This window comes from Cebidichthys violaceus, unplaced genomic scaffold (assembly GCF_023349555.1).
Source record: "Cebidichthys violaceus isolate CVI_PGR_0920_01 unplaced genomic scaffold, fCebVio1.0.p SCAF_39, whole genome shotgun sequence".
Taxonomy (NCBI): domain Eukaryota; kingdom Metazoa; phylum Chordata; class Actinopteri; order Perciformes; family Stichaeidae; genus Cebidichthys; species Cebidichthys violaceus.
The window spans coordinates 1337330-1361666 of NW_027176583.1; the positions used below are offsets into that span (position 1 = coordinate 1337330).

At 45.7% G+C, this 24337-nt stretch overlaps 2 protein-coding genes and 1 pseudogene across 9 annotated transcripts; 1 reads left to right on the forward strand and 2 right to left on the reverse strand.

Moving 5' to 3' along the window:
• The first annotated feature begins 721 nt into the window (after positions 1–721).
• On the forward strand, positions 722–4805 carry LOC137884515 (snake venom 5'-nucleotidase-like). The gene is made up of 9 exons (XM_068726316.1): positions 722–1125; positions 1262–1484; positions 1650–1838; positions 2101–2298; positions 2379–2533; positions 2739–2847; positions 2963–3112; positions 3337–3537; positions 4101–4805. Exons 1-9 carry the CDS (start codon positions 742–744, stop codon positions 4262–4264), a joined length of 1773 nt encoding a protein of 590 aa, XP_068582417.1. The 5' UTR covers positions 722–741; the 3' UTR covers positions 4265–4805.
• Positions 4758–16871, reverse strand: LOC137884513 (sorting nexin-14-like). Of its 8 annotated transcripts, none has more exons than XM_068726310.1 (31): positions 16625–16871; positions 16287–16474; positions 16054–16174; positions 15807–15880; positions 15341–15419; positions 15199–15242; positions 15034–15121; positions 14865–14949; positions 14626–14782; positions 14398–14473; positions 14135–14179; positions 13910–13990; positions 13616–13730; positions 13315–13470; positions 13033–13157; positions 12308–12366; positions 12075–12101; positions 11138–11284; positions 10472–10604; positions 9233–9419; positions 8960–9043; positions 8626–8726; positions 7876–7987; positions 7683–7723; positions 7389–7508; positions 6650–6773; positions 6259–6423; positions 6083–6178; positions 5879–5970; positions 5473–5529; positions 4758–5023 (listed from the first exon to the last, which is right to left on the reverse strand). In XM_068726310.1, the coding sequence occupies exons 2-31, from the start codon at positions 16421–16423 to the stop codon at positions 4985–4987; spliced, it is 2967 nt and encodes a 988-aa protein (XP_068582411.1). In that variant the 5' UTR covers positions 16424–16474; positions 16625–16871; the 3' UTR covers positions 4758–4984. The 8 variants fall into 8 exon arrangements, with proteins under 8 accessions (XP_068582411.1, XP_068582409.1, XP_068582410.1 ...); XM_068726308.1 differs by having other exon boundaries at positions 4758–5026; positions 16625–16870; XM_068726309.1 differs by having other exon boundaries at positions 4758–5026; positions 16287–16508; positions 16625–16870.
• Positions 16872–17316: 445 nt separating this feature from the next.
• Positions 17317–23794, reverse strand: LOC137884517 (heterogeneous nuclear ribonucleoprotein Q-like; annotated as a pseudogene).
• Positions 23795–24337: the final 543 nt, after the last annotated feature.

Sequence of the window (24337 nt, forward strand, 5' to 3'; positions counted from 1 at the left end):
CCAGAAGTTCTCTTATATATGTGTGTAAAGAAATACAGATGACATTTCAAATTCACATTGAAACATGAATCTTGAAGAGTCTGACTTACCGTTAGTTTGTAACTTTAGGAGCTCTTGGCAGGTTAAAACCTTCTCATGACAATGTCACACTGTCTTGTATTAGACCTGTCTGTCTACGCGTGTCCCTTTCTTTTTGTCTTTTTATGATGTGAGTTTATCATCTCTCTAAAGACTGCGTCATGCTTTTAGTATCTTTAGTAGCAGTTGAAAAGGACCTAAAACCAATGATTGTTCCATGAACATCTCTGGGTTGAAAGAAGGGGGGGGGGGGGGTAGTGACATGTTTTCCAAGTCAAAGGGAGGGTCTACATATGAATTACCCGGGGGAAGTTGCTTTTCTTAAAGTCAAATACTAGGTGGAGTCCCCCTCCCCAGGTTCTTACAGTCTCTAATAAAAACAGATTTAAAGTGTTTGTGGTATCTGTATATTTTGGAATCATAAGTAAATGATATTTACAACCAGGCAACCTCAAAGTTGTTCTTATTAACAGTTTAGGAATAGAGTGTATTCATGTAAACCTCGTCGGTTACAGATAATAAACTCTTCACATATAATACTCTAACTTCTCCTGTCTTTATTTGTTTTCATGTCCAGACGGTCATTTTCAAACATGTTGAGACCCCCAATCCCCCCGTGTTCTTAAACACATCCTTCTTCAGGAAAAGGCCCACGCCTTGTTTATGCGCTCTGTTGGTCACTGGTGCGTTTTTACGCATAGCGACACGATGCGGCTCTGGACTCCTCGGTGCGCTCTTTTGACTTCGCTCTGCCTTTTTCTTAACTGCTCGGTCACCGTGTCGACTTTCGAGGTGACGCTGCTTCACACCAACGACAACCATGCCCGGATCGAGGAGACCAGCGGGGACTCGGGGAAGTGTTCAGACGGGGAGCCTTGCTTCGCCGGGGTGGCCAGGAGGTTCACTAAAGTGAAGGAGATCCGGGAGAAGGAGAAGAACGTGTTGTTTCTGGATGCTGGAGACCAGTTTCAGGGAACTGTCTGGTTCAACTACTATAAAGGTGCCGAAGCAGCGTACTTCATGAACAAACTCGGTTATGATGCTATGGTAAATACTCGTTTAATTAACCACACGGCTAAATATGCTTAATGTTTGGCTGTCGTTTTCCTATAAGATCATTTTTGATTTTAAAAAATTACTGGAGTTTATTAGTGAATACAATCCATGCTCTTTTGTAATTCAGGCTTTTGGAAACCATGAGTTTGACAATGGAGTGGAGGGTCTGATCCAGCCCTTCCTCCAAACGGTAAACTGCTCTGTGGTGAGTGCTAACATAAAACCTGATCAGACTCTGGCCGACAGACTCAGCGGCTACTACCAGCCCTACACGGTCATACGTGTGGGCTCGGAGAGAGTGGCTGTGGTCGGCTACACCACTGCAGAGACCCCCTTCTTATCCATGCCAGGTAAACGCACAAGAACGTTGTTTGATTCCTGAAGTGTTACTGGCACATATTGCAGTCCATGTGTACAGTTAGCCTGCATTGAAGACACTCTCTGGAGTGTCTCGTCAAGTGGTGTGTCTCTCCTGCCCCCCCCCCCCCCCCCCCCCCCCCCCCTCTGTGTGTTAGGCCAGCACCTAAAGTTTGAGGATGAGGTGGAGGCACTTCAGGTTCAGGTGGATAAGCTGAAAACTTTGGGCTACAATAAGATCATCGCTCTGGGCCACTCTGGCTTTGGCATTGATCAAGACATCGCCAAGCGTGTGAGCGGGGTTGATGTTGTTGTTGGAGGACACACCAACACATTCCTCTACACTGGTAATTATTTTTAATTATATCTTGCTCCATTCAGGTCTAGTGGCGCCGGTTTACAAAAGACCAGCTGTGTTGTATCTTTTAGCTTGTTTATACTCAACTCAGCGACACAAGTTGTTGTTTTTAAGCATTTACACTACGCTCACATTAAACTGTGCTTCATAGATGCATCAAATAAGTTCAAAACTGCAAGATCAAAAGGCGTGGTTTGACCTCCACCGTAACAGGAAGTGAGTAACGGTGCACTGCAAAACTGTCTCGGCAGGTAAGCCCCCGTCCACTGAAGTGCCAGCAGGGCCGTACCCGTTCATGGTGAGGTCCGACGACGGGAGGGACGTGCCGGTGGTCCAGGCCTTTGCCTTTGGGAAGTACCTTGGATACTTGAAAGTCACCTTTGACAAAGTTGGGAATGTGGTAAAAGCTGTTGGAAACCCAATCCTCATGGACAGCAGCATACCTCAAGGTACGGCCCATATTGGACTTTTCAGTGACTTTTCATGTTCACAATGAATCACAAGCTTTGCTCAACGTGTCACTCTTAAGACCCAGATGTCCTGGCCGACATCGAGAAGTGGAAGGAAAGCTTGGCTCAGTACTCCTCACAGCGTGTAGGACAGACCGTCGTCTACCTCAACGGGACGTTTGAAGAGTGTCGGTTTCGGGAATGTAACCTCGGAAACCTGATCTGTGACGCTATGGTAATAACTACAGGTGTAGTTTATTCCTTCGCTCATTTACAGTATTCATCCAGAAAGCTTTAGTTGCTCCTTCACTCTGTTCAGTTCATGAGACAAAGGAGAGACATTTTGGAGGTTTGGAGGACGTAAACACCACTGAACTCATCTTTAGGCTCCCAGAAGTAGAGCTTGACTGCTGCATAACAACCTTTTTTCTTGTTCCCAGATTTATCACAATATCAGGGTTTCAAGTGAGCTGCAGTGGAATCATGTGGGCTTGTGTATGCTGAATAGTGGCTCCGTAAGGTCAGCCATAAACGAGCGACACAGAAACGGTACTTTTTGTCTACAGAATTACCGGCTACTTAATTACAAAGGCCGCTTTGCACTGGCTGCAGTTGTATTTTTTTAAAATATATTTAATGCACCAGTGTTTGCCCTTCCACTCAGGTTCCATAACTATGGAGGAGATCCTCACCGTCTTACCTTTTGGAGGAACCGTCGACTTGGTCCAGATAAAGGGATCGACGGTGAAGAAAGCATTCGAACACTCCATTCATAGATATGGAAGCATGTCTGGAGAATTTCTTCAAGTGTCAGGTCTGTCTTCTGGTCCCTGTGCTCCTGTTCCATCCCGAGTCTCCTAGAATAATATTAACCGTTATTCTGATTTTCTATCCGTAGTACTAGTAATGCAAGATACTGGTAGGCATTTTTGTTAGCTTTGGACGGAGATGTTTCCAGTCAGGTTTTATGTGTTGCTGATGTCCATTTGGGGACAACAAAGCAAAACATAACACATCTTTATTTCCTCTCATTTCTAGGCATTCACGTTCAGTACGACCTCTCCAAACCGGTGAACCAGCGCGTCGTGTCCGTGTCCGCGCTCTGCACCAAGTGCCGCGTGCCCAAGTACGAGCCGCTGGACCCGGAGAAGAATTACACCGTGGTCATGCCTTCATACATGGTGGGCGGAGGTGACGGCTTTACCATGATCAAGGAGGAGTTACTGAAGCACAACACAGGTGGGCAGCAGAGGTGGTGCAGTTCTCGAAGATAAGATGAGCATTTAAATGAGGTCACTTTAATGTATAAACAGCCGGAGAGAAGCTAGTTTAATTTGCTTGCATGTTTCGGGTTCTCTGGCTTTCTCAAGACTTGGCACCTCATGTCACGTTAACATGCTGATGTAAGCACTAGCTCAAAGCAGTGCTAAATACAACCTCACAGAGACGTCTTCATGGCTGTGGACTCCGTCTCTGTCTTCCCCTCATTCACACTCATTTAAATGTCTCACTGTGTTTCACTCAGGACATTAGGACTGCAGCTGTCTCATAAGCAAGACACAGCAGGGTGCAATGCATCCAGGTCCCTGTCCACTCATTTGAGATTTGGGGGGGGGGGGGGGGGGGGGGGGGGGGGATTATTTAAAGCTGATGCATACTTTATAGATTGCTCTGCAGCTGTCTCAGAGATCTCACACCACTGGTGTAGTAAAGAACAGGTGGTTTCAGGAACAGGCAACAACATTCTATTATTAAAATATCATCAAATATTAACCGAGTCGTCCTTTTCCCGCCTCTCGCAGGTGACATGGACGTTTCCGTGTTCTCCAAATACATCTCGGACATGAAGCGCGTCTACCCAGCGGTGGAGGGTCGGATCACCTTCAGGAACTCGGCCGTCCTCACAGCTCGCAGCCTCGGTTTGCTGCTGCTGAGTTTGTGTCTGTCCCTGACTGTGGAGCGGTGATAAACTGAAGCGCTGCTTGTAAACTCCTCGGGGACTCGGTCGACTGCCTTCAAGGCTAACTGGAGGACAACGGGATTCCAGGTTCAACCTCTGGATTAAGATCCAGATGAAGTCAGTTCTAATGACGCCCGTCACGCATGACTTTAACAAACAAATTAAATATGAAAATGGTAAAAATGTATTGGATATTACCAACATGAATGTAACAATTCATGCATGTTCTATGAATGTCTAAAATTCAAGACAAAGCTTCACTATATTCTAATAACATTCTAGTAATAAACCACAGGTTTTGTTTGTTTTCAGGAGCATTAATGTGGGGCGATAGATTTATAGCAGTCCACATCTGTGGCCTTACCACAATGTGCTCAACACTATAATCGTAGATTATAAAGTAATTCATTTCAGGTTTTACTACGGTCAGCTGCAGCTGTCGAACAGATGCACACTTTTACACCGTTGGCTTCGAGAGTTAAGACTTTACACTGTCGTGTCCTTTGTTTCTATAATTTATTTTGTAAAATAAACGATACAGACAGCAGGAGAAGCCTCGTGTTTCCTCTTCCTCTTCTTCTTCTTCTTCATGTATCCAGGTCAGACACTGTACATGTGATCTACATGTTAGCTTCAGGTAACCAAACCAACACAAGTCTCTTCAGGCCCTTCAGCCTTAGTTTAACGCCTAGAAAGCATGTCGGCTCACGTCCACCGAAGTCCACTTCACATCCACGGAGCCATCACAGCGGCCTCCTTCTGTACCTGCTGAGGAAGCAGAAACACAGCCTACAGGTTTAAACACACACAATGCATGGTAGCATTATTCTGCTATTAACTACGCAATGAGTATGTAGAAAACAGATCTTATTAATTAAAAACATTAACACTGTACATCAAAAACAATACTCCATAAGTCCATATAACTATAAATATGCAGACATTTAAACACTTTAAAGTGTATAACAGAATTGAACTGCAGCGAGTTATAAACTGAGTTTTAAATACTTATATTTTTATCATCAAGTATACTTTTTATTATAATAATACTCATGCCATGATACGATCTCTCTGCAGCTACTTTTAGGGATTTGGACATGAGTCAAACATCCTCAGATTCCAACCTGCAACCCTGCAGAGGTAAATCCAGTACAGGTGATGGGTGGATGTTCAGACTCTATGTTCTTTAGAAACCAAGGCGAACATCCGTTTACCTTGTTTAGCTCAGGGAAAAGTTCTTGAATGGCGATGTCCAACAGCACATACGTCAGCTGAGGAAGGCCAAAAGCAGAGAGCATTAAAGGAATCCTTTCACCTTTTCAACATCAAGAAAAACACAGTTTTCTTCAAGACTTCAAGGTAACACAGGTTGAGTAAGTGATGTACAAAATGGTCATTATGTGGGTGAAGTATTCCTTTAACAGCAGTGACCTTTGAATACGAACAGCAGACGCATTTTAAAACAATATGCAAATGATAAACTGCAGGAAATTTGATATAACAATTATATTATACAAAAGATTTGGGATTGTGGTTTGCATATAGTGTGTGTGTGTGTGTGTGTGTGTGTGTGTGTGTGTGTGTGTGTGTGTGTGTGTGTGTGTGTGTGTGAGTGACAACCTGTTTGTTGAGAACCGGCTGTTGCAGTCCATCAAAGAGAAGACGCACCCCTTCATACTTGGCCTCTTCTCCGATACATTTCCCCAGAAAGTCTGAAAGATAAGTGGCGTGTGAGTTCCTCGTGAACCCACTCGTCTTGTGAGTTGAAATGTCAACAGTAAGTCTGTCTACAGATGACCAAACACTGAAGAAGTGACTGAATACCTGGAATGTAGGTCATCATCTCCTCAAACGTCTTCTTGGCCCTCCTCTGCTTGTCCTGAGGGGAGCGGGGTGCACTGCTCTCACAGAACACCGTGTCTAGAATGGAAAACACCGGTAAATCATTTACCTCATTAAAATAGCATGTTTGGAAAATACACACACATTGATTTTCTTACCTCTTAGCAGGGTGATGAGCGAGACTAGCCGGTGCTCCTGGACCACCTGGTTCAGTTTGTGCTGGAGGTAGTAATCCGTGTAGGCTTCCAGGGTGTTCTTGAGCAGGATCCTGCCCGCCATCAGCAGGTGGTGCAGCCAGTCGGGAATGCGGAAGACGACTCGGCCTGACGACCGCGAGGAAGGAGGACGGAGAGGAGAAGAAAGACAGACAGCGAGTGAGTGAGTCCATTAACACCTTACAAACACGTTATCATCACCCCGATGCAGATGTCCCATAAGGTTACTGATGTTAGTTTAACTAGCTGCTGTCATAAAGCTGTGTGTTTGTGACATCTGCTCTTGTTTTTGCTGTAACGGCGGCTCATAACACCTCCAGGAGAAGTCACTTACCCAAAAACATCAAGTAGTCGTACAGCCCTTCCACATTGATCATTTCCAGGAAGTAGTTCTGATTGTGTCTCTTCTCAGTCATCTCCGATCGGTTGGCGTTGTTCTTGAAGAGGTCGTTGAAGAGCTGGGGAACGTTGGGGTTTACATCAGACTGAAGCCAGTTCAAAACCCTAACATCACAATCCTGACTTCCTGTTTCAACAGCCTGTTGTCAAATCTGTCTTTATTTCAGACTGAATGACATCAGGTTAACTGCCCTGCGATGACACTGGATGGAGCTCTATTTAAGTAGACATTTATATTAAAAATCGGGCATAAATGGGCTGAATTGTGTTGAAGCATTTTACGATCCAATAGATTCAGCCTCTGGCAAGTTTTCACTTCATTTGGTGGGATGCAGAGATGGCAGATCAGCTAACAATGATGTGAACAATGAAGCTCAAGTGGTAAGATGTGAAGTTGAATTTCTATCTTTACTTCTTTAAGGTCCAGTTTCAGTCTTTTGTTTGAAGACAGCTGGGAGAATAGACTACATTTAAAACGGTCATAACCATGACAACAACAAAGACACAAAGTCACAGTTCCTACAGTTCCTACAGTGATAGATGCAAACCATAACGGTGTTCTGAAAACTCTCTAGAACAGTGAGCTGAGAGGCTCAACTGGATTGTGGGTTCATAGACCAGTAAGTTTAGTATAAAGTCAAAAGGAAGGGAGTTGGAACATTTGAATCCGGCACCTTCTTATCATTTTCCGAGGTGGGGCTCAGGATCGTGAGCTCGGGACGGCTGGGTTTGGGTTTGGGAGATTCACAGGAGTTGAAGAAGGACTGGATGAAAGGCTCCAGATGCTGCCCTTTCTGACAGAGAAAGCACAGGATACAACTCGTCTTATGAAAATGTTTAGTGCACTGTTAAGGATCTAAAAGAACTACAGAAGTGACTGCTTAAGTTAGCCGTGATGGGAGACATCTGTACTGTAGAAAGATGAGATAGAGAGAGATGAATCGGACCAATGGGAACGCACTGCTTACCTCTTTTATCAGCTTGCTGGGAACGGACTTAATGATTTTCCCTGTGAAACACAAACACGTTATCTCAGTGATGCATGCTTCTGTCACTGAAACTCAAATATCTTTTCACTGCGACCCAAGGTCGGTCCATTTGACGTGCTCTGCTGTCCAAACGTAATGCGTCTCACTGCGCTTCGTCGCGGTCATACTGTACCCAGGTTCACGTCAGGCAACATCTTGTCCAGGAACTGAGACTCCATACTGTAAGGGGACAGGAAGTCGGCGAGGAGCTGACTGTTGCTCAGCTCCGGGTGCTGCAGAAGTTTCTGCAAGATAAACAACAGAGGACCATAACTGTGGCTTTTGAATATATGAAACAATAGAAGCAAGGTTGAGTTCGAGCGGGTGCAGATTGATACTCAGGTTGCCGTGGGGACACGGGTTTCGTACGTTTCATTCACAGAGTTTATATCATTGTCGAACATTTTCCAGAAAATATAATATGGTTTTTAATTAATTTCCAGTCCTCAAAGAAGCCTCTTCGGTCCATTAATGTCAGCATGCTCTAAAAATCAACATGCAAAGACTTTCTTTAAGGCATCGCAGTGAACAGCTCGACGCCAAGGACGGCAACGTCGGTTTGTCTCAACGACGAGATTGACGTTCATGTCCCCCTCAGGGTGAATTGTAATTACTTTGTTTTAATTTACAATCTGCATTTCTTTGTCGTCTAGGGGCCATCATGAGGTCAACTTTGTGTTTTTCCAGTACTTTGGTTTATGACCAAATTGCTGCAAAACTAATGACATCCCATCAGCCTCAGCTCGTGTTCTGAGCTGTAAGCTCTCTGTCTGCAGGAAAGGTTGAGACTTATCTCCTGACCCGTCAAACACAACCTGTACTTTGTATACACGTCTACTAAACTTCAGTAAGTCTTAAGTGTCCCATCTTCTCAGACATCTACCTGAAGGTACTCCTGGAACTCCTCCCGCTTCGACGTGAGGAACTCGTAATTCTTGGGACCGAGGATTCTCTTCGAAGGCAACTGCGCATCTGGAAATGAGCCTACAGAAATATGAAAGAAATGCAATAACAAGCCTCCTTTTACTTTGTATGGTTTCCTAAATTATGCAACCGGGCCATTAAACATACTTGACCTCTAAAGCTACGGTTCACATGGAGGTAACGTGTGAACCGTCTGGAATCTGTGAGAACTTTTTGGTGGGAAATTCTTTCTATATGACGATAAATGAAGAAAGGATAACACACAGGCCCTCTAGTGCGAACAGAAACCTTACCGTGAAACTCAGTGAGCTTTGACTCAAAGACGTAGAACTCCAGATATCTTCTGTACACGGACCAGTGCTCAGTCTCATGTCCCACTGCAGAAAACACAAAACACACAGTAAGATTTCTTTGAACAAGAACTTACAGCACCGTCACACTTTATTGGTCAAATTCTTAATCTGAATGCAAAACTATATCCGACAGAACGTGACGCCACGGCGCCTTCTGAAACGCCATGCAGCCGGCAGAAGGAGGACGGCGAGGACGAGTCCGCTGAGCCTCACCTGCCTTCCGGTCGTTGCGTTCCACGTCGATGCAGAACACGGGGATCCTCTCCCTCTTCACATCGTCGTCATAGAAGTCAATGTACGGGATGGTGATGCTCCAGGCCGAGAGGTTTCGGGGGGTGCTCGGGGTGGACGCTGCCTCCATGGGGGAGTCATCTTCCAGCACCATCATGGCTTCCTCCACCTTTAATGGAAGTGAGAGCGAGACAGAGAGAGGTTACGGTCAGGTAGAGTACGCGTCTTCAAAACTGATTCTATTGAGGTGCAAAACACTGATTTATTTTGTTTGTATATTTTGTTCAAGTGCGTTCATCCGTTTGAACTTTGTAACTCATTTAAGATTCAGTGTGCACCAATCAAATTTACTATGAAGGGGAAAAACAACAAGGTCCTCTGGGACTCACTCACAAATAAAGGAGATGCAAAAGCAAACACAGCACATCCCCTTACACTACAGGAAGAAGCATGTCCAGACGTTCAGCTAGCAGGTCCTGTGTTACTGCACGAGCTATTATGTATGTATGTATGTACACACGTGTTGACTTTCCTATACGTAATATGAGTAAAACACACACGGGTTAGCGAGTGTCATGACTCTCATGTGTGTTTTCCTTGAAATCCACACAACCGTTTGTAAATTGAACATGCAAACTCATGCCGTGCAGACAAGCAGCTGAATCTAATGAGAGAGCTTCAGATGGCTAGATACTGCACACGTCATGCTTTTGACTGTGTGCAGGAAACGTGTTTACTGATAATAACTTCTGGGAAGTACTCGGAACATTTCCACAAAGAAGAGAACACTGGCTCTCTGGAATCATGCAAATGTCTTGGGAATCCAGACAGCAGTGATCCAAGACTAAAAGCTCTGATATCATGAACATGGAAAACTCCCCAACGACAGTATAACTAGAACACCGCCAAGTGGTCACTAGTGTTGGTGTAGAGCAGCGATTCTCAACCACTGGGCCAGGGCCCATTAGTGGGCCTCAGAGTGCCATCTAGTGGGCCACGGAGATACTGCAAATGTACAGCGCTAGTTCATTCTATATCCAACTAAAGGTTGAGAACCCCTGTTGTAGAGGTGAGCTTCTTCTTCCTTACTTTTTGTTTGCTTTAAAGTTCATCCCAAAGAATGAACACATGCAGGAACATTTTGATTTGTGTTTGAATCTAAACAATCATCGTGTTAGCATTATAACAACAACAACAACAACAACTTAAGATCAGCCTCACCATATCGTCCTCTCCCTCCACCAGGCCATAGGACGGCAGCATGGCTCCCTCCATCGTCGTGCTCTTGAACACTCCCTTGATCTTGCTGCCGATGCGGCTGATCCCGAAGGACTCGCCCCTCTTTGATGTGTTCCTACAGGCCAAACAGGGAGGTCACTGAAACGATGCGTAACGGAGGAGATGTGCACGGCTTCAGCAAAGCTGCATGCGGCTTGAGAGAAATGACACGGAAGGAACCGCGGCGGACAGGAGGCGAAACGAGGAGCAAAAAGCACCGCATCGGTATCATGACTGTACAACGGGGACAAAAAGCTAAGAAGGTAGCCAAACCCACAGCCACAATGTCACGTCACAGCCACCTCACAATGAAATGCCCGGTTTGTTGTTAAAGTGCTGCAAACACACGACACCGCAGTGATTTCATGAACAGAGGTCTAGTTTGACGGGGATCACAAATTTGAATGATTTAGAAACAACAACAGGCCTAAACTACACAACAAAGCAAATAAAAGCAGGGTTCCATGCATCGGTCCCACCATGCAGGCGTCGGGCTGGGACTGGGGCTGGGACTGGGACGGGGGGGGGGGGGGTCACAAAGGGGAAGGTGGGACAGCATGACATCATCACACTGAGCGACCTGTGACACGCAGATGGAGCCCGACTTACTTGGGTGATGAGTGGCGGTGGGATAGCGAGCCGTATGGGAGAGTTGTGAACGTGGGCTGGGCATGGAGGGAGTTAAAGGATGCGGGTGAAGAGCTGCCAGAGGCGGTGAACAGTGAGGACGGGGACTCGGGGCTCCAGTCCCAGGAACTACAAGCAGAACACGGTCGCGTCCCCACAGGCAAGTGGCGGGAGAGGACCGTGGATCATACCAGGGCAGGCAGTATGGTGGTCACAGAATCAGATTGGACATACAGTCACAGACACAGCATGGTGGTAGCAATACATACATGGAGTAACAGGCGGACAGACAGGCAGAGTGGAAGGGGGGGGGGGGGGTTACTGAATTGCAGACATGGGAGGAGTTAAGACTTGTACACGAATGGAGTGCCAGTGAGAGCCGTTATCTCAAACTTCATCTTCTTTAAGTGGCATAATTCATGCTGCTTTGAAAAGTGCCTTCATACAAAGATTGCTTTCATAAACATAAAGTCAACCAACGTCCCTCCTGAAGTTTCTCAGATTAATTCTGTCGTTTTGGAATCGAGCAAACCTAAGCTTAACCTTCCAAAAGTAAGATTTGATATTGCATGTGTGCAGCAGCAACACTCTGGATTAGCTTGAAAAACATGATAAAGGATGACTCCTGCTACGATTAACACGATTAAGGTCACTTTTTTCAATCTTCTCAATAAAACACGTATTTATGGGTGACATTAGATCATCATTAAAATGATATATCATTATCATATTATCGACTAGCGCTCAGTACTGAGGCCCTGCTTGCAGTGGGCTCAGAGCTCAGAGACTCTGTTTAAAGAGGCAGCGTGTTTCTCTGTAGGCCAGACAGGCAAGAATGAAGTGTCGTTTGCATCTTGCGTGCAGCAGCACCGCTCAGCCAGCCACTGTATCGATCAGCACACCGATGCCTCATACTCACCGGATGTCATCCAAACTGAGGCTATTTCTGCAACAATATGCACAAGGAGTTAGTGGCAGGGCCTCACGGCCACATCCACACCGCACCCCCGTGATCTGCGTTCCAACTAGATCGTCAAAAGTGATGCGTGCCGTGTGTCAAATACTAACCGATGAACAAAAACACTGGGAAACATTACGGTTAAGCTTATACTGTTACGCAAAAAACACAAATATTGGTCAAATGAGACCTACCTGCTCATCCTGGAATTCCTGGCCGGGGACTCTGCTCCTCTCAGAAGCTGGCGGAAGTACTGGAGAAGGACACGCAAAGAGCCAATGGAGGATTAAACTCCAGGTCAACCAAACACAACATGTGAAAATTCATAAACAGCATAAACAACGCTAAAGGAAGATACTGATGTGTGAATCAAGTGACCTCTTTATGCCTTAATAGTAATAATAACAATGTTTGTTTTTGGAGCAGGAACAGGAGTGGCGACAAAATATCAAATAATATTATTATTTTGTAGACACACTATTCATGCGAGGCAGCGGCCTGCTGTGAACAATGGCCGAGCTCTGGTCCGCCCTGCTGTATTCAATGAAACAGCTCTGAGGGGTGAAATTCGGCTCGGCGGCTTGGCATAGCGCCAGCGCCGGCGTCGGCGTCGGCTCATTGGCCAGCCGCGCGTCTGGTTTCGATGACACGGCCGACAGCGGTTGGTGGCCGAGAGCTCGGAAGAGGATAAACGCAAGAGAATCAGTAAATTCAAAATCAAATCTCTATTTCCAGCATTTGGCAGACCTGTTTTTTGGATAAATCTGACACAAACAAAATTGAAAGTGGTAGAGGAGATTAACATTCAAGGACTGCAATTAGAAACCAGGAGCATGACAGACAGACGCCACGCAGATCTGAAGGAGGGGATTCGTTAGTCGGGTTGAGCCTGGGGCGTGCGTCGTCGAGCTGGGCTAACCTCGTCGCTGTGACAGAACATGGGGGTGAAGACATTCTCCAGGAGGGACAGGACGTGTTCGTAGGCTTCGAACAGACACCTCATGGTCTGCAGCTTCACCACCTCTGCATATGGGCCCTCTGCAACTGGGAGAGCAAAGAACGCATACATGTTTATCACACACACACACACACACACACACACACACACACACACACACACACACACACACACACACACACACACACACTTCCTCAAGTAGGTAATTACACGCCCTTCTTTGAGAGATTGCGATCGACATACTGTTGCGTATTTCCTCCACTATGAAGGGGTCGAAGCGGATCTTGTCAACGCTCTCGTCCAAACAGTACGTCTCATAGATCTTCTTCACCTCCTCGTGAAGCAGCGTCTTCTCGGTGTCGGACAGCTCGGGGCACAGGATCCTGTCGTTGAATTCCTCTGAGAAGTTAAAAGAGTCCAGCGTCAGTCTCTAGGGAGTTTTGCTGATGCTTTTCAGACCGACTGCGTGAGGCTGAGAGGTTATGGTTATTCCATGCATGAAACCATCTTTAAAAAAAAAAAAAAGGTTCGGGGACATGCTTACCGACGGCGAGACAGAACTGGAGCACATGAACAGCCCCCTCTTGCTTCAGGAAGTTCATGAAGCGGAAGAGAAGGTCTTGCTGTTCCCTGATTTCTTTCAACTCCAACTTCAGCACCTGGTGAGAGAGAGCAGTAGTCGAAGAGAGAGCGGAAGCCACGGTTAACACAGGCAGTCTTACAGACAGTCTTCTAACTTGGTGCTGAGGCTGAAACACACTCACAGTCTGCATGTTGTGATCATAACATACAGTACATACAGTATCTGGTGGCTTGTTGGTTACGTGTTTTCACTCACAGAGGGCTTTCTGCTGCGAATGTCAGAGTACTTTTGCAGGAAAGGAACCGACGTTGAAGAGGGCTCTGTGGCTTCTTCAGGCTCGGGGGACAAGAAGCAGATTGAAAACCTGTTTATCTCATTCACCCATGAACTACGCACACACCCTGCAGCGACACGGCTTCATGCACACAACGTAAACGGAACTGCCCGTGCACACAAGCTCACAATTCAACACGTACTTACAGGGGAGTTGTTGATAAATATCAAAAGTAAATGATTCACTGTGTCCTGAAACAAAGAGAAGAAGAAGCAGACAGTAAGCTCACAAAAACGTAGAAGTACTTTTGATGTTCTGAAAAAGATGATCTTTGTCCACCATTAGTCCTCATGGTAAATAATGTGACATGCTTAGCAGAGTCTTAGACTGACAAACTGCATCAGAAGACGATTTCAAGTCACAACAGATTTGGATTCAGAGAATCGGGCCTTAATGCGTCTACACTCACAGGATCAGCCAAGTAGTCCATTGAAGGAAGGAAGACAGAACCAGCCAATACTTCTCTTATCAGGAGAGTAAGAGATCTGAGAGAAGGCAGCAGGAAATAAGGAAATGAGAGAGTAAAGACTGCTCTGTATTTACTTTGGTACAGTGTCAATGCCGGCAGACTGTCTCTTTGGGGGACATGGATGCCGTGACGTTTCGCGCCGCTTCTATTGTCACAGCGCTGAGTTACCTGCAGTCTGTAGCCTTGGGTGGCAGAATGTAGGGGAAGAGCATCTCAGTGAGCTTCCTGAGGTAGAGCAGCTCGTCTCTGCGGCTGCGGAGGGCAACGTGGAGGTCGGGGCCGTACTCCTCCAGGGCGGCCTGTTGGAGATACTCTGCGTTCTTCACTGCAGAGGGGAGACGGTTATCGTTTGCTTTTCACGGTGAACGCACAGGAAAGAGTTGACGGGTGATGCATACGAGCGATACCTTTCTGTCTGGCTTGGCTTATTATTTCAATGTGCTTCATGGAAACTTTCAGAAGCTTTTGTGTGATAAGGGATGCCACTTCCACCTGAGCGGGGGAAAAACAAACAATTTAGATTTAAAATAATTGATGTTCAGTCAGATCTGAGCTCCATGCGGTGGAATGCGTCACCTTCTGGGTTCGGCGAACCAAGACGGCCGCAAAGAAGCGCAAAGTCTCTCTGAGCTCGTCGACGAACGCCTCATCATCCGTGATGTCCCTGAAGAGGAACGCAGCACCGTCACATCTGCCTCTACATGCAACACATTGTACCACCTCACACGATGAATGGCTTACCTATACCAAGGATACACAAAATTTTCCAGAACCAGCTCCAGAATCTGGAAAAGAATAAAACAGAACTGGACTATGAGATCATGTTGTCTATTTATTTAACAATAACTTTAAGAAAAACGTGTTTAATCCATGCATGCATCACCTCTGACAGAGAAGCGTCCACCTTAGAAGGAACCTTCAGGTCGAGCCACGGTTGATAGTTTTCCAGTAATAAAGTCGGTCTATAGTCATTGAAAAAACAAAAATATCACGGGAATGCTGTGTGACCACTAGAGGGCAGTGGAGCATCTTCCATAACCTGATGATAAACAACACTGTATTATTGTGTATCATGTTGGCAAACCCAGTACAATAAAGAATTATGTAAAGAGTCTCGTTAATTAATCCAGATGACTCGTCTCACTTTACTGTCTGCTTCCAAATTAACTGAACTGGATTTGTATCCTTTACTGGCACAAGATATGCAGGAGCGCCACGTACAAAGTCAAGTCTATGGCGTGCCCTTTAGTGTTAATAATTAAAAGTTTACCTTCTCACGTTGACGCAAATGATAAGGTCGTAAAACACTTCCTCGACTCCCACTGAAACACAATAACCACATATCTCACCTGTGCCTTTTGCATTTGATTTTTCCACACACAGCACAGCTGTGGCCCAGTGGAAACAGCTCCTGTTGGTACAACTGCAAAGAGCACAGCGAATATTGTGTCCAATCAATTCAAAAATATCTTCAGAAATCAATACAAACCTTATAGATGTAGTCTTTAAAAAGACACAATTACATTTTCAAATTGTTACAGCTGCTGTGACATTACATTCCGTCAGGATCAGATGACTCTGTTCAGCAGGTCTTACCTTGGTTTTTGGTTTGATGGAGCTCAGGACGTTGGGCAGCAGAGACTCGGGTCCCAGAGAGCAGTAGAAAGTGACGACTCCGGCCAAAAAGGACCAGAACACCATCATAATGTGAATATACCTGTCAAAACAGAAGAGACATAACAACAACATGTCAGGAGATAGAGGGAAGAGATAGTCATATATGGAGTAACGTTGATGGGGGTAATAGTCACTCTTGTAGGCCTGCTTGCCTGTTTAGAAGCACAGTGGACAGCAGCAGGACCAGCAGCAGAAAGCAGAAGACCGGGTACTGTCGACCCAGCTCCCTGAACCGCTCCAGCTTCACCGTGCGTCTCAGTCTCTGCAGACCAGCCCTGATGCATCCCATCGTCGTCGCTTTGGGGAGCCTCTTCACCCGCAGCCTACTTACTGCATGTTACTGCAAAATAAAGAAGACAGCATGCAGCCACCGTCTGCGAACACGTAACGGCGCGCAGCAGCGATACATAACAGCGTCACGCTCCAAACCCGTGTACTGATGTGCTGTTTATCCCGTTTACACACCGAGCTCGGTAGTGTTTGCACTTACTGTAAATGTACGGTGGATGTTAAGGGCCAGTCTTCATTGTAGTCCAGCTGCGACACCATCGTGAATTTGCAGAATAAATGCGCAGGTCGCCTTGTTTATAGGAGAGGGCGCCTCCCGCACACAGCTGTGCACCGCAGCAGGATTAGAGGGAAATTACACCGCAACATCCGTGTGTGCCGGGCTGCGCTAGAACCGCCGACGCTGTGCTGCTCTATAGCTGTCACTTACTGTCCATTTGAGGGGGCGACGCTGGCTGTCAGCGCGGCGGACGCATGATGTCACCTCCGCTGCGCTCACAACGTACCGGCTGCACTGTAACGTAAACTGACGTTACACCAGCTGACGTTACACGTTACTACCTCAGATAAACACGCCTGAAGACGCGTTTCAGGTCGAGACAGAGGAGGAAGTAGAGTTTCCTCAATGGTGTAATTGAAAACACTATATATCTATCTATCTATCTATCTATCTATCTATCTATATATATATATATATATATATATATATAGAGATCTATCTATCTATATATATATATGTGTGAAGTCTATATGGTTTCATACAATAAATAATAAAACACATCCTGGTCTGTTTATTAGATATAACTGATATAACGTGTGCTTTATATTTAGCACAGCTTGCATCGCATGAAGCTTTTTCGCATGAAGCTTTTATCCAAAGACTAAAGACACGGATAGAAATCAAAAACTTTATTACAAAAATAAGTTACACTCACCTCCATTTTACAGTATAAAACAATTTATTTGCAGGAATGCAAAAAACGTTGTTGGCCACCAACAATAGTTTAAAACTGCTAACATCTTTTTTTCAAAAGGTGGTTGTTATGATTTTATTGAGGGAGTTAACTGTAGAAAACTGGGATTGAAGAGCAGTTTCCTTTTTGCTGTACCCGGGAAGTAGAAATCCTTCACTGCAGCGTCCCTTCTACCACTGTGTGTGTGTGTGTGTGTCTGTGAGAGAGAGTGTGAGTGTGTCTGTGAGAGAGTGTGAGTGTGTGTGAGTGTCTGTGAGTGTGTGTGTGTGTGTGTGTGTGTGTGTGTGTGTGTGTGTGTGTGTGTGTGTGTGTGTGTGTGTGTGTGTGTGTGTGTGTGTGTGTGTGTGTGTGTGTGTGTGTGTGTGTGTGATGATGAGGCTCACCGGCGGGGCAATATGGCAATTCAGTCATCCGTCAAAGATTAACCCGAAATACCTTTTACAAAAGTTGCTGTTTTGGGAGCTTGGGAAGAGATCATTGAAGACGAACATGATCTTATATGATGAAGAACTGGATTCGGCTGTTTTTACATGATTCTGACGATGTTTGAAAATCCATTGGCATCAATATAAAAACCAACCCCACTGGAATAATACAGTGGCACAAAAGGGACACTGCAGGGCTTTATTTTTGTTTAATTTTTTTTTTTTTTTCTTAAATCAAAGGCAGTTGGATGCCTGTGATGTTGAAGCCTTTACAAAAGTAACATTTTATCCGAAAAACTATACAACCAGTAACTACATACTCTGAAGAAGCAAGGCGGCTACTTCAGTTCAAAATAGGATAGAAGCAGGGCTTGTTCAGACTCATCATATGAGATTGTTTGCATGCCCAGTTTGACTGTTTGCAGTGTCAGAGCTGCAGCTAAAATGACTATATTACATTAAGTACATTGTTTTTTTTGCGCTGCAGCTCTTGTGCATATTTTGTATGAAAACAAGCCCTGCTTTCATCAATATAGTTTCCCTATTTACAGTACAGGCCGGGTAGTTTAGTCCTCTGTACTGAGGTAGTCAACCAACCCTTTAAAGACAAGTTCTGAAAAGAACCACTTTCCTGGAATGCCTGACTTATCCATGCCAGGTGGGTACACCCTAAAAACCTGCAAATGTTCTCTGTCAAACATCCAGATCAAACGATTAAGAACATGGATATTCCGACAGTAAAAATTGCGATTAGCACAAAAATATACAATAGCATCAAGCTCCTTTGAGCCACTTCAAACCCAAGAACTTAAAAAAGTGCAATTTCTTCAATAATTATTAAAAATGGCATGTTCAGGGACAGGGAAGGGGTAGATTGTAAGGGCAATACACAGTGCCCTGTAAACCAGGGCTGGGTACAGGGGCTCGGGGCAAAGAGGGTGTGGAGAGTATTTAGAATCCTCCAGTCATCTTTTTAAGGTGGCAGTTTTAGAAACAAATGAAAATAAAAAATAAAAACATGGGGGGGGGGGGGGGGAGGGGGGGGAGAGATGCTTCTTCTGTAAGGCTGGAATATCATTGGACCTTTTTGTCGTGCTCTTTTTTTGTTTCAACATCCATTGCAGCTAACGGTGTAACCCCACACATCAAGTCAGTAGCCACAGTGACAGGTCAGGAACGCCCTCGGCCCCGTTTTCCTGCTGGTCCAATGAGAGGAAAGATCAGAATTAGTACAGAGCTTTGAAAAGAGAATCCAGACGTCCGCGTTGAACACATTCCACTTCAAAAATCGGCACACCGACGGACCGAGGGAACCCCGCAAAATGTAGACTGAAGACGGTGTTCTGTGGCTCAGTACAGCAGGTTGTGAGTGTCCTCCGTCTGCTGGCAGACAAACTGCTCTGAAAGACGACGCCTGTCTGGGATTAGTTATGAGGCCAGTAAGCAGGTGTAACTGTAAGTTCAAGTGCCGTCTTATAACTACGACCGACATCATTTTAGGCGGATCGATACCTGCGCTGCAGATCGTCCTCAGCTGCTACTCTACCTCACCTGACCACAGACAGAAACTATGTCGACGCTGAGCTCAGTGGTCGGTTTTCCTGTGATATTCAAGACTGAAGCCACGTGGGGCAAAGTACTTCCCACAAGTGAGCAGGAATTATCGGTGTGACCTCTTTTAAATTTGACCCACTTTGAATCAAACAAACTAAAAGTTACCTCTGCTCGTTCCAGGGCCTCCTCGCTGGGAGAAGCCCACTCGGCCCCTCGGTGTGACGCCACCGCGGCCCCTGGTCTGACTGGCGCCGCCGCGGACTCCTCCCCTAGCTCCTCGTACTCTCCCAGACCCCTGGAAGTCGTCGTAGCCGTAGTACGGGTCGTCGTAGCCGCCCCGGTAGTTGTGGTAGTCGTATCCATAGTAATCGTAATAGTCTTCATAGCCGTAATAGTCGGGGGGGTAAGAATAGCCTCCCCTCCCGCCTCGGCCCCTTGCCTCTCGTGGGTGGGGGCATGTGGGGAGGCCCGTAATAATAGTATTCATCATACCTGAAAGATGATACAGACTCAATGTAAGCGCTGCATTCTGCTTAATATCAAAATCAAAATGTGCCGACGGTCGCATTGTTCCCTCTTACATGTGTGTTTTAGCGGCTTGCCTCTGGGCTTTGCGCTCTTTCCTCTTCTGGTCGGGGGGGCTTGGCGAAGACTATTTCAATGTTCTCTCCCTCGAGGTCTTTGCCGTTGAGATCAGCCAACGCCTGTGAAATGCATCAATGAAAGTACGTTTTCACTGCAACACCAAACGAAAGATTTAGCTGATGCGCGTCAGTCCGGTGACGGGCGGTTTTTCTTCCATACCTTCACAGCACCATCTCTCTCCTCGAAGTGGATGAAGGCATAGTCTTTCAATTTTTTCACCCGCTCCAGCTTGCCAAACTGACTGAAGGACTTTTCAAGTATCTCTTCTGTGACGGTGCTCGCCAAGTTCCTCACAAACAGCACCTTGACCTGGAAACGGAAAACAAAAAGAGGTTCCAATAGGATTGCAGCGGACAGTCACAGAAAGCAAACGGTACGCTAGCGACGACCTGCGGCCCCGAGCCTTACCTTGGCCATGACCTCGGGGGTCCGGGTCCTCGATCGGTCAGCCCACTCCACGGTGACCACGTTTCCCCACACCTTCACCTTTCCGCTCATCAGTCGGCGGCGGGCCTGAGCTGCCGTCTTGTGGTCTTCGTACTCGAGGAAGCAAAAGCCCCGATTCTTCTTCTTGTCGTCCGGCTGGTGGTACAATATGACATCATTAGACCTCTGCAGAGACGAGAACGGGGGAGAGAGAGAGAGAGAGAGAGAGAGAGAGAGAGAGTGAGAGAGAGAGAAGAGAGAGAGAGAGAGAGAGAGAGAGAGAGGGGGAGGGAGGGAGGGGGGGAGGGAGGGAGGGAGGGAGGGAGGAGAAAAGGCAGCAAGGGTTAAATAGCTTCATTCAACAGTGAGATCAATGAACCACCAAACTAGTGACGTCAGTCTGTTTGGTGTCCAGTCAGATCTTAGCGGTAAACCATCACGGTGACGCGAGTCACTCCAGTGTAGTACATAAAGGTCATCATTTGGACATGAACAGGAAATGCTTGACACTAATTGTCAAAGCTTCTTTTCATTACAGATCTTAAATGCGCAGCAAATCTAATCAAAACTGTCAAAAAAGTAGATAAGTTCAAAATAAAAGAATGAAGCTGTGGAATTAATATTTCACTGAATATTATTCAGAAAGGTGGATCAAAGGACGGTGCCGACTCACCTGTGACTTTTGCAAATTCTTCAACGATCTGCTCTTTTGTTTTACTCTTGGGGATCGAGCCAACAAACAGTCTATTATTGGCCACAGAGATGCACACGCCGATGTGTTTACCCGGTCGAATTTCATTGTTGTTGCACTGCGGAGGAACGGAGGACATGGTAAGAGAGGAAGAAACTAAAACACTTCCACCAGACCCCTCCCTCTTTCAGGGGAATAAACGTACCAATTTGACCGCCTGCTGTGCAGCTTCTTTAGTGCAGAAAGTGACAAAGGCATATCCTCTGTTCAGGCCACTGAGAGGATCCATCATCAGGCGCAAATCCCAGATGGGGCCGGCTTTCTCAAACAGCGGAACCAGCTCGTCCTCGAAGAGGTCTCTGGGGATTTTGCCTACAAATATCTGTCGGGTTGAGAGAGGAAGAGGACACTGTGAGAGCAACTCAGTGACTCGTCACGCGAGGATAAAACACAGATGGCATTTAGGGAAAAGGTGTCTGTTCAGCTCTTAGCGGTGAAACATCAGTGTAACGAGGTTACTACAGAGGATAAAATGTCATCATTTAGACACCATGTGCATGATAGTGCAACTTTAAAAAGGAGACGTGTTGTGTACCTCTGTGCCGATGGTGGGCTGGGCCCCTGAGTGAGCGGACTCTGGTGGGGGCCCTCCATACTTCCTCTGGCCTGTTGTTACATCAAGCGTGTAGCCAGTCCTCTCCAGCAAAGCCTGATCACAACAAAACACGGAAAAGAGAGGAGGACACTGACTGACAGTCATAGATAAAAAAAAAAAAAAAAAAACAAGCTCCACAGAAGATCAAGCACATTACAGATGCATGCAAAACATCCGTATTTAAAACGAGTCCTTTATTCAAACAGCATGCTGGTTAAAGAAGTTAACTATAAGCATTGCATCAGCATTCATAGCATTAAATCGGACAACTAACTGAATTCAGGATTAGTTCTCACTTTGATTTTGGCTTCATCTGGTCCTTTATTGGTGTCTGACACTTTGGTCCCTTGTTTCTCTCTCTGTCTGTACGTCTTCATCACGCCACAAAGAAAGGCACTTTTGTTCTGGAAGAAGGGAAAAAGAAACACAACTACTGAATACTATCAAACTATAATTATGTAAATGATATGTGTCATGATCACCAGGACACCTTCTGAAGCCGTTACACAACACAGCAACAATCTGTCTCATAGATACTGACAGCTAAGGACTATTTTACTACATCACACTGGACAGAGGACAATCCTTCCCTTTGTATGAAGACATCAGAAACTACAAACGGTCATCTGAACAACCCACAGGCCTACCTGAACATGTGAGAGGTCGCTGTCCTTAAATTGCAAAAGGACTTGCAGAGCACCTTCCTCGTTGAATTCTTTCAGAGCCTCAATCGCTCGATCATCTAAGTCACTATGTGACACCAAACCTGGAGGGAGGGAGGGAGGGGGGGGGAGGGGGGCAAGAGGGAGAAACAGTGAGCGACTAACCAGGCTGAGGAAGTCTGTACTTACTTCATTACTACCTTATCATTCAAGTACAGCATGTAAGTACAACTGAAAGGATTAAAGAGAAATATTTGCATGCAAGTCATTTCTGCATAACAAATATTTTGATGGATAAATAATGATCACTACAAATAGAAGGGGGGGGGGGGGGGGGGGGGGGGTGTCTAATAGTGCTGTATTCAGTAGTGTGCACTTTACTCTCCAAAACCAGCAAGTCTTTGCAGAACTAATCACAACAGATGTGACAATGCAACTTGATCTGCCCGTGCCCCTCTATACTGTAGCTGGGAGCTTCTAATGAGCCGGTCTGCATTCTCCTCTATGGAGGGGCCGTCACCTGTCCGAGGCAGCCACACACCAGACAGCTGCCGCCATTGTTTCTGTCTCGCTTCCATCTGGCTGAAGAGGCCAGACCAAGAATTTTTTTCAGATCTGACCGACCCAAACTAAGTCCTAAAATGACCCCCCCCCCCCCCCCAAAACTGTGCACTGCAGCTCACCCCACGCAGACCGGTAAAGCTCTAACCGAAGCAACAGATATCTAAGCTGCGACTGACATACTTACGCCAGTTTATCCATCAGCAATTATTTTATGGGATGTGAGAGAAACATCATGGAGATGAATGGAGAGACTGGACAGGCTTACCAAGACACTCCCAGGGAGAGGACAGCTAATTCGCCCTGACACCAGTGATCATGCAACCATGTTGGGAATGCAAATGCTGCAATCATTTACACATTTTCACATTGGTAATGTGTAATTTTATATTTTGTAGCACTGCAGTACCCATTTTGGTAGGAAACCACAAAAAGTTGCTTCATGATCCCAATTCCCCCATTCAAAAAGGTGATAAAATGACAGTACATGCAAGAAATTGATAAACATATAAAAAAAAATTGCATATTTGAATATGCAAGTATATTCTTTGTGCCTTACCTGCTATGTAAATTTCATCTAGTTTTTCAGCAACTTTCTGTGGTAAACCAGCTTCTAATAAAGTCTGGAAGTGCTCAGAATGGGTAACTGCAGCAGAGGTGTCCATTGGTTCTTCTGGACCATTTCCATTAATATGTTCTGTGGCCATGTCTCCAGAAATCTGTGTAAATGCAATGAGCCAAATTAATCCTGGGTCAAGGGCAAAAGACTTGGGATGTGTTCAGAAGAGTGCAAAGTCTCAGACTTGTCAGGGGGAAAGAAATGGGTTTGACCATTTCTGATCTTGGATACAGAGTGTCTTTTGTATCAAATACGCACAAACTATCAATAAACAGGGGAGTCGCTGTGTACAAAACAAGTTATTATAGTCGTGTGGTCCCGTACAGTCAGTAGACTTTTCACTATCCTGACATAAGACTCGCAGCTTTCAGCTTGCATGAGGTAGAAGCCCAGAAAACCTGTATAGGCAGTTGACAGATGTTTGAACATTTGCAAGCAAGACAATCCACATACCGAAAATTCCCACCAAAAACCCACTGAATGACATCTTGTAAAGACGGTTTAACGACTGAGTTTGTGCCCATGTGGCAGTTTTTTTTCTTTTCTTCTTCTTCTTTTCATTCTGGGTTAAGAAGTTTGTTTGCAAGTTCACTTGTTAACGCTTCTATCGCAGTCCTCTTGGTCACTGCTGGAGCAGACGCCTCGTCTGCTTTGGGCTCTAAATTACATGTTAACTTACCTTCTCACTGCTGACTTCAGCACA